Source organism: Gambusia affinis, linkage group LG01 (assembly GCF_019740435.1).
Source record: "Gambusia affinis linkage group LG01, SWU_Gaff_1.0, whole genome shotgun sequence".
Classification (NCBI taxonomy): domain Eukaryota; kingdom Metazoa; phylum Chordata; class Actinopteri; order Cyprinodontiformes; family Poeciliidae; genus Gambusia; species Gambusia affinis.
In genome coordinates, this window is record NC_057868.1 from 18,410,351 (window position 1) to 18,423,286 (window position 12,936).

A 12,936-nucleotide genomic window follows, 5' to 3' on the forward strand; every position below is an offset into this window, starting at 1 on the left:
GTGGATACATCACACTATTAGCCCTTAAAAATAAACCTTCAAGATGATCCTAATAACAGATACTGAACCATACAACTGCAGTCATATATTGAGCAGTAATAATCCCGAAACACAAATCCCAGAGATTTTGACAATATCCTCAGGATTCCTCAGGCATGTGCTACACATGGCAGAAATAACATGCTTTTTCAAGACTTAAATCAGACTGTAAGCAAATCTCAAAAGTAACAGACTGTAGCATGTGAGGCCTTATGGTGCAAAACATAAACATGTCTGTGAAGATCTAAATAAAGTCTCATCCTACACACACGCGCACACACACCTAGTCCACATACCAACCTTAGTGAGCCTCATCCTGACGCTGTCACTCCTCTCCGGACTCCTTCTCTTCAGAGACGAACTTTGGACCACCGGCACCGGCTGCACCTCTCCCTCCCCACACCAATCCGAGCTCAGGACACAACCCATATAGGTGGTCAGGGTCCAGGAGTCTCTCTCTCTTCTCTCCCTCTGTTCACCCTGCAAGTCTTCTTCTCCACCTCCGTCCTCCTGGGCAGCTGTTTTTGTCAGCTGGAGAGGAGGAGACAGAGGCCCTTCCCCTTTTCCTGGCTCTTGCTCTGGAGTATACACTTTCTCTGCCCCTCTCTACAACTTTTACCAAAACACGCTCTTTTAAAAACACCTCGCTGCTTGCTCCCTCAAGGATCCCCTAACTTTGTTCCGTAAAACATGACTTTTGTTGATTGCCCCCCTACATCCCTGGTTCCTCTTTCAAAGCATGAAAACTCAGATTCACGAACTCATCCTGCTCTTCCTTCGTCTCCGTCTCCTTTCCCGGTGCCCCCATCCTGAAGACAACGTGCGTCTCTCCTATTCCCCCCTCCGTCTCACTCTCCTCCTGCGTCTGCCCCTTCTGCTACGGTTGCCTCACTCTTACATATACAATTACTTCTCTGTTCTCACCTCCCCACCCATCTCTCCTCCTCAGCTCCCCTCTGTTTCCTGCTCCCAGATACAGGCAGTCACTCCTTAGCCCCAGCAACAACACATTGTTGGTATTGTGCGGGGGACGACCAAGAAAAACTCGGCAGCTGTTGGGATGCTGCGGGAGAATCCAGTGACTCAGGGTGGACTGAGGGCCTCTCTTGTTTACCCTGCAGTGGTCTCTTTGTTGCAGACAGAAAACGACTTTCTTGTCCCGAAGATTACCCACCTATTCAGTGAAATAACGTAAATGTTATGAGATGGGGACGCCATGTGTGCCTTTGACTTTTTTTTTGTTGAAAAAGCAGGCATGTTCATTAAAATTACGTAAGTGTGAAAATTGTTTTGCTCCTCACAAGCTCTTTTTTTGTTGTTTATTGCTCTTCCCTTGAGTGTTTTGGCTAGTACGCAAGAGCTCATAAGGCTTGGAAGTAAGAGACTGTACCCCTTAAAAGGCAAATTCTTGATGATCTTCCAAAATCCTCCTCTTTTTTTCTCCCCCTCTTTCTCATAAGTTGGATTGACTTTCTACATCTCCCCTCTAACTCCTCTGTTGTTTTCCTTTCGCTCAGTGTTCCCCCATGCCTTTCTTTCCTGCGTTCAAACAAAACACCAAGGCACAAAGCTCACCTAAAGTCAGCCCATCATATCCAACCCTTTACATTGTATCTTGTATCCATACACTGGGCCATCCTTTGGTTGACACACTTATTTTGCTTTCCTTCAATCCCTAATTTTTCTGTGCATTTCAGTTTCAGACATGAGCTCAGGCTGCAGACGGTGTTTACACAAGCCTCCTCCTGGTTTTACTTGCCATGAAATTAACTCCTTCTAATCAACCCCTGCCAGTTTTAAAATGATTTCTCCAACTTACACATGGTGGTACATGCAGCTTTAAATATAACAATAAACCCTTAAACAAAGTTTAAACAAATGTTCCTCATGAAATTGCATGGGAAATTGCAACGTCGTGAACAACATGTAGTTGTGAATGAGTCTCTTGTGTCACTCTGGCTGGATGTGTTGTCACTCTTATCAAGAGTGAAAGAGCTCATTTGATTGATATCCAGGCTAAGCATCTTAACTTTAAAACAAACTCCATGAGTTTCAAGTAGGATTGTGTTCAAACCATTCCAGAAAACTTAGTGGAAACCGACTTTATCCAAGCCTGATAAAAGCTCTCTTTAATTTGTACGGTGAGTATGGGCTCCCTTCTGTCTAGAGAAATATTGCTTCTTAGATATGTGGACTTTGCTGAAGGTTGAAATTCTACCTAATCGCTAACATTTGGCCTTGATGTATGTAATGTGTCAGTTCAATGCTATGAAGTTTACAGGAAATTGTCTGCGGTATGAACGACCATCCTCCACTTCCACTGGGAAAAAATCCAGCTTAATGGGAGAAAGCCCAGACAGTGCACTGAAGGGAGATGAGAATCGGGCAGAATTACACAGGAAGGCAATGGCCAAGCTAACTTTATACTCTCCAAAACCAGTTTTGATGTGTGTTTGGGATTGGAACACTGAACAGGCTCAACACACAGGAAACGACAACTAACAGCAATAGGTGAAAGTTTGAACCCAATACATGGGATGCAATAATTGCAATGGGGGCAGCAACAAAAGTTGAACATTTCTCAACTTTCTTGTTTCATTGTATGTGTACATCTATAAGTATGAGCTCGAAATTTCACATGTACAAATTTCACCCGTTGCTTGGCTGGAGGGAAGCAAGTGATTATAACAGGAAATAAATGGAGAAGGAGGGATGGCACTTCCTGTGCATCAAGCCCTTAAGCTTTTTTCAGACTTCAACTATCTGACCAAATCTGTCAGAACAAAGTGGTCTATATATATATATATATATATATATATATATATATATATATATTTAATATATATATATATATATATATATTTTTTTTTTTGGTCTTGAAACCTGAGAACACTAAAACAAATGTCAAGGATGGCGGTGGCCTCATGATGAAGATCAGTTTTGTTCCCACTGGTACTATTGGATTGCACAAAAAATCCCAAACAAACTTATTATAAACAACTGTTCCAATGGGATGTAAATTCCAGACCTCAAAATTAGCTTGAAGCAGAGCTAACTGAACCCCAACCTGAATCCGACAGAAAATACAGGAGTTACTGTTAAGAAGGGGGCTCAAAAATTGCAGAATTTTTGGCACTCTATAGCAGACTTAGTAGAAATTTCCTTAAGTCAGGGTCAGTTCGATTAAATACATATCGGTGGGCTTTGACAGGGAAGAAAAAAGGAAGCTAAAAGAATGAAAAGATCTGAGAAGATCAGCAAATTCCTTATATGGCAAGAGAACAGAAGGGGTCATAATGCTAGTGGGGAAAAAGGTCAGGAAACAAAGATGCCCAGAAACAAATACAGTTTGAATGAAGTCATGGATAACACTAATCCAAAGGCCTCATCCACTTTGGGGTGTTTGCTGACTGAGGAGTGATCACCTTCACTGGCAAATATGTAAATCATAAATTTTTTTTACAGTCAGGTATTTTAAAAGCCCCATCCTTTGGGATTTGGCCTCAGCTGTTTCCAAGCATCTGTTTTTAAGAATCAGTCTTGGAATACTCCATGAGTTCACCAAGTATATGTGTGTTTCTTTCCTTGTAAGGACCATTTTTCTAGCAAATGCTACATTGTGGGGACCGACTGCTCCTTATCAAGCCCAAAACCTGGGTCACACAAGAAATGTTGTTTTTGGGTTGAATTGAGCTAGGTTAGGTTAGCCATAAAAGGAATATCTCAATAACCACACACACAGCACATTCTTCTACCTTCACAAGGACTTTGCATTGACTTAAATTTATTTGTCATCCATTTCTAAAGCTGAAACCAAACCCTATTCTAATTAATCAAATTTATTTGTATAGTACATTTCAACAGAAAGGCAGTTTATTAAAGTGCTTTACATGACAAAAGCACAAAGTTATCAAGAAAACACCATGCAGTCAACAACTGAACAAAAATTCCCTTTTGATGAGCGCCATCACCAAAATGTTAGTCAATGTTTCATTTACCATGGTTAAAAAGCAACCCTAAACAGCTACGTTTTTAGTCTTGTTTCAGCTGTTTTGCAGATTTCTGGAAGTTTGATCCAGATTTGTAGTGCATAGAAGCTGAATGCTGCTTCTCCATGGCTTTTGGGAATGCAGAGCAGACCAGAACCAGAAGACCTGACTGGTCTGAAAGGTTGATACAACAACAGCAGTTCTCTAATGTACTTTGTTGACAAGCCATTCAGTAATTTGTAGACTAACAGTATTTTAAAGTCAATTCTCTGAGCAAACCTTCTGTAACCTGAAGGTTAGTGGGTCTTCAGAAGGTCAGCCACATTAGGTCAGTACTAATGTAATGGACCCACATGTGTAGGGTAGAGGTTAGTTTTAGAGGTAATGTGTGAATTACATTTTGGTGAAGGTTAGGTTAAGAATAGACTAGTACTAGTTAGATTTGGGGTAAATGTCTGATTTAGGCATAAATTCAGTTATTAAAATTAATGGAAGTCAATGCAAAGTCCTAATGTGGGTAGAAATACAAACGTGTGCAAAAAGAAGAGAGAAGATCATTTTTCCCAGGCAGTAGTTCACAGAAAGGAACATTTACTGTCACTTCTTGAATAGACACATGATTTGAGTTATTTAGCTTGAGCATCTACTGCCCCCTTGTGACAACAAGATAACTCAACACCGAGCAAATTGAGAAAATTCAGGATGAACATTTCCCTAACACCAGTGTTGCAAAACATTCTACCAGAGGTGGGACCAAGTCACTGTTTTGCAAGTCTCAAGTAAGTCTCAAGTCTTTGTCCTCTAGTCCAAGTCAAGTCTCAAGTAAAGACAGTCAAGTCATGTGACTTGAGTTCCCACCTCTGCATTCTACATATGAGAAAATCCTTGAAGAGCAAAGTTTACTGCAAAGATAGGAAGAGTGGGGATGCATGACAACACGCAGCGAATACAAAAGCAGGAAACTAACCGCCTAAATTCTCCCATGTTTGGTCATCATGGAAAAAATGAACGGAAATTTTACTCAAGCAAGACTGGAAATGTGTCATCATGTCCAGATATAACAGCTGGTCCTGTGAAATGCTTTTGTCTAAGCAAGCTTAAGACGACAGGAAATTATTTAAGGCAAACTTCCGTTTATTGGAAGTCATTTCTGGAGGAAATGTCAGTCCGTTGAGGCCGTGGGCCCAAACTATTGCTGGATACGTATGTTCTCTCAATAGCACAGGGCAAACTGTCCCTGTCACACTGACCGATATGTTCATAAGACCTCATTGGTACAATAAAAAACTATGATAGCCAAACAAGTCAAGACATGTACATGTTAAACTTTATTAGGAAGAACTGCAGTAAGTTGACCCCCACCAAAAATGGAATATAAACTAAATAAAACTGAAAATGAAATTTGGATGACTCTCCACACTCTGGTTTGTCCAGGCCAAAGAGAACTTTTCGATCTTGTGACAGACTGACTGTTGTAAAGCAGCATCCAAGATGGAGGCTTCCTGTGCTTCCCTGTTCTTGGATGATTTGGAAATTATCCCAGAAAATCTAAAGATTGTTTTACTTTCCATTGTTCTAATAAGGTAAGCTTATTTTAGCCCGCTCACTTCTGACAAACTGCTAGCTTCCACCACTCCAAAAAAAAGTATGTACTATATAAGTCTACATACATGATCATATTTAGTTGTTTATGTATGTATACATAAACTTAGTGATACATCTTTCCACTACAGGTAAGGCAAAAAGAACCTCAGCTTAATAAAATCCCAGGATTTCCATGGAAGAAATTCGTTTTTGTAGATGCCACTCTATAAAAGCTCATTATTATAAAATATTGGCAGTAACCCCAGGAGAGTGGGTGGAGAACATCTGTGGAAGCGTTCATGGTTTGTAGAAAGAGAACACTAATAAAAAAACATCTGTCTCAGCAGCATACTGCAAGACTTTCCCAGAACCTTTCATTGGTTAATGCCAATCTATCAGTCAGTCAAAACATACAGTATATGTACTGTACCTTTTAGCAACAGGCTCTGTAAATTTAAAGTGGGTTTTGGACATTTGGAAATCAACATAGTATAATGTGAAGTTTTTGGATAACAGTATACTATTTAAATTAATTAGATGAAATATTTTTAGTTGATTCATATGGATGCCGAACTGCAGTGATAAATAACTGATATGCTGTGGCTTAAGCACATGCAAAAACTTGTTCAGGTACAAAATACAAAGGAAGGGATGATAGGTGAGATTAGGCCTGTCGCGATAAACGATAAGTCAATTAATCGAACAATAAATTAAAACTATCAACGTCATTTTAATTATCGCCTTTATCGTCTCTTCCGGCCTTTTTCTCTTTCTGTTGATGACACTGAATGAAAAAAGGCTCAACTCCGGTGCTCTCCACTGACCCTCCCTTCCTCATTTCCTTAGTGTAATGTCCAGTGCACACTACACCATCTTAGAGGGTCGATTGTCGGTCCATTTTCAAAACCTGAGAGATCACACATTAGCCGACAGAAATCCTAGGTATAACGGTTCGATCGGGTTCGATCGTGCCGTGTCATCTCCAACAATGGACACAAACTAATGGCTACAAGTCCAGTTAACTGATTTTAAAACCAGGCATTAATCAATGCTTTACTACAATCTACCTGCAACGCATGTGGCTCTAGTGTCAACGTAACATCCTGACTGAATGAAAGTCATTATAACCTATTTATGTCACGTAAACGAAGAACAGCTGAAAAGTTACCGGGTTCATCAACAGCGTAGCAATTTCGCTCCAACTCCTCCTCTTGTCATTTCTATATTCTTTGTACGAAATGTTTTATAAACATTAATGTTGTTTCCACATATCATCACCAATGTCCGCTGGACTTCAGGTTGCGCTGTGTCAGCTGTTAGGGATTCCCCTCTGTAATTTCCCCTCAGAAAACATGGTGGAGAATCCGCACTTTCTGATTGGCTACCTGTCACATTCAACAGGCTGCGTTAACACTCCCAGTCGGAGGATCTACCGTAACACACCACACACTACAGGTTAATCGGTTATAAAATCACAAGCGACAATCTTAGAACGCCCAAAGTTCTAAGATTGTCATAAGGGGAAAATGCAGGTGTGAACTAACGTGTAGTGTGAACTATTGCATCAGGTAGTTGGATGTGCCCATCTTCTTTATTTAAATCTAATGAGTATCTAGTATTTATTTACACTTTGGTGTTTTTATTCAAGTAGCCTACATTTTTGGTAATGGAGACTGAGAATCCATTTTATTTTTGTTTTTGTGTTGGGTGTTTTTTTGAAAATAAAGTGTATCTATCTTTGGCAGATAGATGCACTATCTTCCAAATCGCACACAATATTACAATATCATTTCCATTAAATCAGAGTACAAAGGTCTTCAAACAATACTATCATCTATCGTAATAGTTTTCTGAGACAATTAATCGCTCAGCAAAATTTGCTATCGTGACAGGCCTAGGTGAGATTGTTTCTAGGATTAATGTACAAAACTTTTACATGTTTTTGTACATGTAAAAGTATGTACAAAAATAAACCATTATGGGGTGCCATTTGTAAAGTTTCAAAGACAAAAATTAGAAGCAAGATTTTGGGGCATTTATCTTGTCAGAAAAATTTGGGAGTTAATTCTGTAAAGACATATTTTCACCATGCTATTCTTTAATTAATAAATGTCATGATCAAACTGAATGTTTAGGTTGCTAACTAGTTTTTGATGCAAAATATTTTGACCCCAAATATTTAGTTTGATGTTAAATATTTAGCTCTCTAACTAAATCCATCCATCCATCCATTGTCTATACACCTTTGTCCCTAATGGGGTCAGGACGGTTGCTGGTGTCTATCTCCAGCTACGTTCCGGGTGAGAGGCGGGGGTCACCCTGGACAGGTCGCCAGACTGTCGCAGGGCAACACAGAGACATACAAGACACACAACCATGCACACACACACTCACACCTAGGGAGAATCTAGAGAGACCAATTAACCTGACAGTCATGTTGTTGGACTGTGGGAGGAAGCCGGAGAACCCGGAGAGAATCCACGCATGCACAGGGAGAACATGCAAACTCCATGCAGAAAGAACCCGGGCCGGGAATCGAACCCAGGACCTTCTTGCTGCAAGGTACTAACTGCACCACTGTGCAGCCTTACTAAATCCATAGTTTATAAATTACATATTTAGCTCTTTTCTTAATATTTATTTACTAAATATTCAGTTTGTAAACTAAATATTTGACTTGCTAGCTGAATATTTAGTGTGAAGCAAAATATTGAATTAGGCAACTAAATATTTAGTTGACACGGTAGGAAAAAGATAAATATTTAACTTATTGTAAAATTTATACCCTGCTAACTAAATATGTAGCATTCTAAATAAATATCTAGATTCAGAGGGTTAATATTTAGTTGGCAAGCTAAATATTTAGATTGCTAATAATATTTTTGATGGCATCATAAATAATGAATTCAATAAGAATTTCAAGCTGATTTCAAAGTGAACTAGGTAAACAATGTGACTAAAAACACCTCTTCTTGTGTTTTAGTTTAGACCTTTATGATATTTAGGATTAATTGGTGCTGGAAGACATGGTGGATCTGAAGAGCTAAAGAAACGAAACATATCTCTGGTCAATAAGATCAACTGGAACAGTTTAGAGCTACTTAACGTAGTGGAAGGACCCTAAAGTCAACCCTGATGTTGACAGGTAGCCACCATGAAGACTTTAAACCTGACATGATGTAAGCTCTTCTGGTTCTAGTTAACATTTTTGCTTGTGTGTCTGAAGTTGTGACACTTGTTTGGAACACCAGATACAGAACTGCAATAATCCAGTCATCAAGTAATGAAAAAGTAAAATTAACGACTCTGCGTTGGCTTGACAGAGAAATGATCTTAGCCAAATATTTTTCAGATGATAACATCCAGATTTCATTACAGGTGGCTAAAAATAGGTCCTACACATAAAAAAGAAGTTTCAGAAAATATTTAATATTAGTTGTCAAAATTATTACAATTAAAAATCGTATCAGACATTAACATCAAATATATCAGAGTATAAATGCAGGATAAATTCTAGCATCTTGAGTCATCACCTTGCAGACACAATGTGCAAACTCCAGGCAGTAAAAGCCCAGACTTGGGTTTGAACCCAGAAGGCAGGAATGCTACCAACTGCTTCCATAGTAGGAACGGCATACTGACAAATTTAGCTGTTCTGAAACAGTAACTTAAAAAAAAAAAAAAATCACTGAGTGCCTTGATGCCTGGCTATTTTGTTATAATATATGTGTTGGCGTGTCTCTCCATTGGTTTATAGACTTATAAACCACAAATATGGTTCTCCAATTCCTGATGCTGGTCCCATTTAGATATTTTTATATCAATTTTATTTTTTTCTGGATGTGCCATAACTTTCTCCAGCTGAACAGAAACAAAACTGAAATAATCTTTGGACCTCAAGAAGAAAGATCTAAAGTCAATTTACAGCTTCAGTTACTACAGCCAAACTTGTGATCAAGCCAGAGATCTGGGTGCAGTGATAGACTCAGACCTGAACATTCAGAGATGCATAAAGATAGTTACAAAGTCGGCCTTCTATCACCCTAAAGAACATTTCTACAACTAAAGGGCTAATGTCCCAGTGAGAAACTCATCCATCCGTTTATCTTTAGTCGCATTGATTACTTAATCAGTCTCCTCACAAAATCACTCCTCCCTCTGCAGCTGATCCATAACACTGTTGCTGTTGTTCTCACTAAAACCAGGTAGATAGAGCACATCACACAGTTCTAAAATCCCTACAATGTAGCTCAGAGAATTTCAACTTTAAAATACTGTCAGTAGTTTATGAATCACTGAACGGCTTAGCACCCATATGCATTAAAGATCTTTAAAGATCTGCTCTTGTTGTATCAACCTTCCAGACCTCTCAGGTCTCCTGGTTCTGGATCTGCTCTTCATCCCCGAAACCAGAACAGACATGGTGAAGCAGCCTTCAGTTTCTACACCCCACAAATCTAGAACAAGCTTCCAGAAAACTGCAAAACAGCTGAAACACTGGGTTCCTACTAATCTAGACTAAAAGCCACCTGTTTATAGTTGCATTTGATTAATAACTGGAACATTAATCAATATATTTAGTGTATATTTGCTTGATGATTTTGATGAATTTTAGCTAAAGGTAATAATTATTGCTTGTTTCATAATTGCTTATTGTACCTACGATGTTTTCATGGTAAAAAGCACTTTGAACTGCCTTGTTACTGAAATGTGCTAAACAACTAGACTTGATTCTCTAGTTTTTGTTTTGTTTTGTTTTGTTTTTTGGAAAAGTTCTGCCCATTTAAACAGACATTGTGTAAAGCAGGCATTTTTTTTAACCTAAAATGCCACTAGGGGGAGGTATTGTCAAAGGCAAAGAACTCCTTAAAAAGCCAAACTGCTGATCAGCAGAAATTCACTTTATGACCTGAACCTCCTTGCTCATACTCCTTGGTCACCTTGTAAACTTAAGTCCATCCATTCCCAGTACACTGGGTTTCAGTTATGATTACATGTATGAAGGTAGTCTAGAATGAACTGAGATAAATTAGTGACATAATTCTCAAGTTTACCTCATTTATTTCCACATAGTTCTGTTTTTATGGTTTGTGCTAATAATTTGGTTAAAAATCCCGTCTTAGATTGTTTAAATGCGCTTCTGCACATGTAGCACGTACCACGTCTACTGTTTTGCCCACAACCTAGAGATAATCTGTTCTGCTTCTGAAAAACAAGGTATTGTTTACCATCATGCAAAAGCAGGAAAATGATGACACAAAATGATGTTTATAGGGGACTTAATTAACCATCAACATAGTGGTGAGCATCAAAGAGAAGGAAAAGGGGGAATAGAACACTTTCTGCTCTATTGCATTGGTACTTTGCATATTTCTTTCCACCTCCTCTCCCCCCAGTTCCCAAATGGTCAACAGAACTGAGTCTGGTTGTCTTGGAAACTCCCAAAACAGCTCAATCACTGTTTTGACAACAGGAGACACTCCCTCGCATTCCAACAGAAGCTTCAGTACCTAAACTCACGCAGACATGATAGGTTTAATGGTTTTTACTAATGTACCAGTGTGTAGTTTATGTCCTCCTGCCTATTCTGGACATCACAGCTCACGTCTGGTCAGTGATGCACTGAGTCTGGAATGAAAAGGGGGAATGAAAGAATACGGATGTTGAACGGAGGCGTTCCTACATGAAGAAAATTATTTGTTATCCTTTTTGGAATTGTAGTAAGGATAGGTATACTTATTTAAAGTTTTTATACTTGTTATGGCAACTGTTAAAAGCTCAAAAGCCCCCTGATTACATGTGCCAGACAACCATGAGAAAAAAAGTTTGCACTTTTCTCTGACTTGGTTGGGATTCTGTGGAGTATCTATAAGAGGCCAGTGTCTTACACTGCGCAGTAATTTGGAGGAATCAAGTGAATTTTAAACTGGAAAAGTTAAACGTCTCTCTTCAACCTGTACCTCGCAGTTCGGTGTGGCTCCTCTGCATATAAAATGCGCCGTAATAAAAGTTCTGTGGTGTTTGACATCAATCCAGTTGACAGGAAATAAATTCTTACACAACAAGTAATGGTGGGACTCGTTTAAATTTTTTTAATCAAGGTAATTACAGTTTCTGTAATTAATATTGTAATCGAAAACTACTTTGGTTATTCAAACATTAGATTAGTGAAAAGTGGTGTTCTACCCATCCAGCCTTTAGGTTTTTCAGAAACTTCATTGGAAAAGAATTTCTTTAGAAATGTGGACTGTGTATGTTGACATTAAGTTTGTGGACATCTGTTCCGATGCATCATGAGTACTGAGGTGCTATTCTAAGCTTGAATAGCTTACCTTATAAACTAGTTATTTTTAGTACAACTTTAACACAACAGAATTCCAGAATTCAAATCAGATTGTTTTTTGAAGAAAAAACTTACCCCCAGTGAGCCAAGAGAAGCTGCTGTGTTGTCCAATGCTGTTTTGTGTGGTTGTTGCTTTTGTGCATCAGACTTACAAGGTTACTGGAAACGCACAAATACAAAGGTTCCGGCTCTGAAATATTTATATTTTTGAATTAAAAAGCGATTGTGTTAAATTTTAACTTGTTAAAATCTATTACTCATCAGGAGATTAATCTTCATGGAATCATTATTGAAAAATGTGATCTATTTATATATAGCTTTTTCTTAAATGTTTCCGACACATAACTTTACACGTAGCATGAATAAATTGTCCAACACATAATCCTGGTGACTCAGATATTTTCCTTAAATTTTTTCTAAATCATCTTTTGAATAGATTAAGGGTATGTGGCGGCGACTCGGCTGCTTTTCTCTGAAAAGGTTTCCAGAATGGTTTTTATGCTGTCATTTTTTCCTTTGCACTATTTTTACTGAAACACCAGCAGATGTCTTTCATGTATTCCTGAGGCCTTAGTCAGAATAAACAGCGTCTTCTAAAAAACGTTTGTTGGGGCAAGACTCTAAATTTAGAAATCTACTAAATTTTGTTAGAAACGATTTAGTCATCACGTCCTAATAGTCTAATAGTCTCTTCTCATCAACATCTTGCTTTTATTAACATAAAAGTCACACAGCAGGAAATGACAACGTGTCAGAGGCTGTAGTGGAACATTAAATAGTGTGAGATGAAAACTTTCCATGTTGAACCAATGATTGATGCCAGAGTCAGTTTAATTTTAGAGTTGAGAAATCAAATAAAAAAATTTCTAATTAGCAGAATGTACCAAATGTGATCAACTTAAGGAATAAGCAGCAGTGACATGTCAGCAGAAAGTGGCTGATGTCTGTGAGGAACCACGACCATAACCTAGAAGAGAATGT

At 38.6% G+C, this 12,936-nt stretch overlaps 1 protein-coding gene across 4 annotated transcripts in view; it reads right to left on the minus strand.

Moving 5' to 3' along the window:
* Positions 1 to 12,051, minus strand: part of tns2a (tensin 2a) — a 75,676-nt gene extending 63,625 nt beyond the window's left edge. For 3 of the 4 annotated variants that reach the window (XM_044113621.1, XM_044113630.1, XM_044113613.1), the window contains exon 1: positions 340 to 922. In XM_044113621.1, the coding sequence (XP_043969556.1) occupies positions 340 to 468 (129 nt within the window). In that variant the 5' untranslated portion in view covers positions 469 to 922. Of the gene's footprint in view, positions 1 to 339; positions 923 to 12,030 lie in introns of those variants that run through there. The other variant, XM_044113644.1, reaches the window with a different exon arrangement.
* Between the last annotated feature and the right edge of the window lie 885 nt (positions 12,052 to 12,936).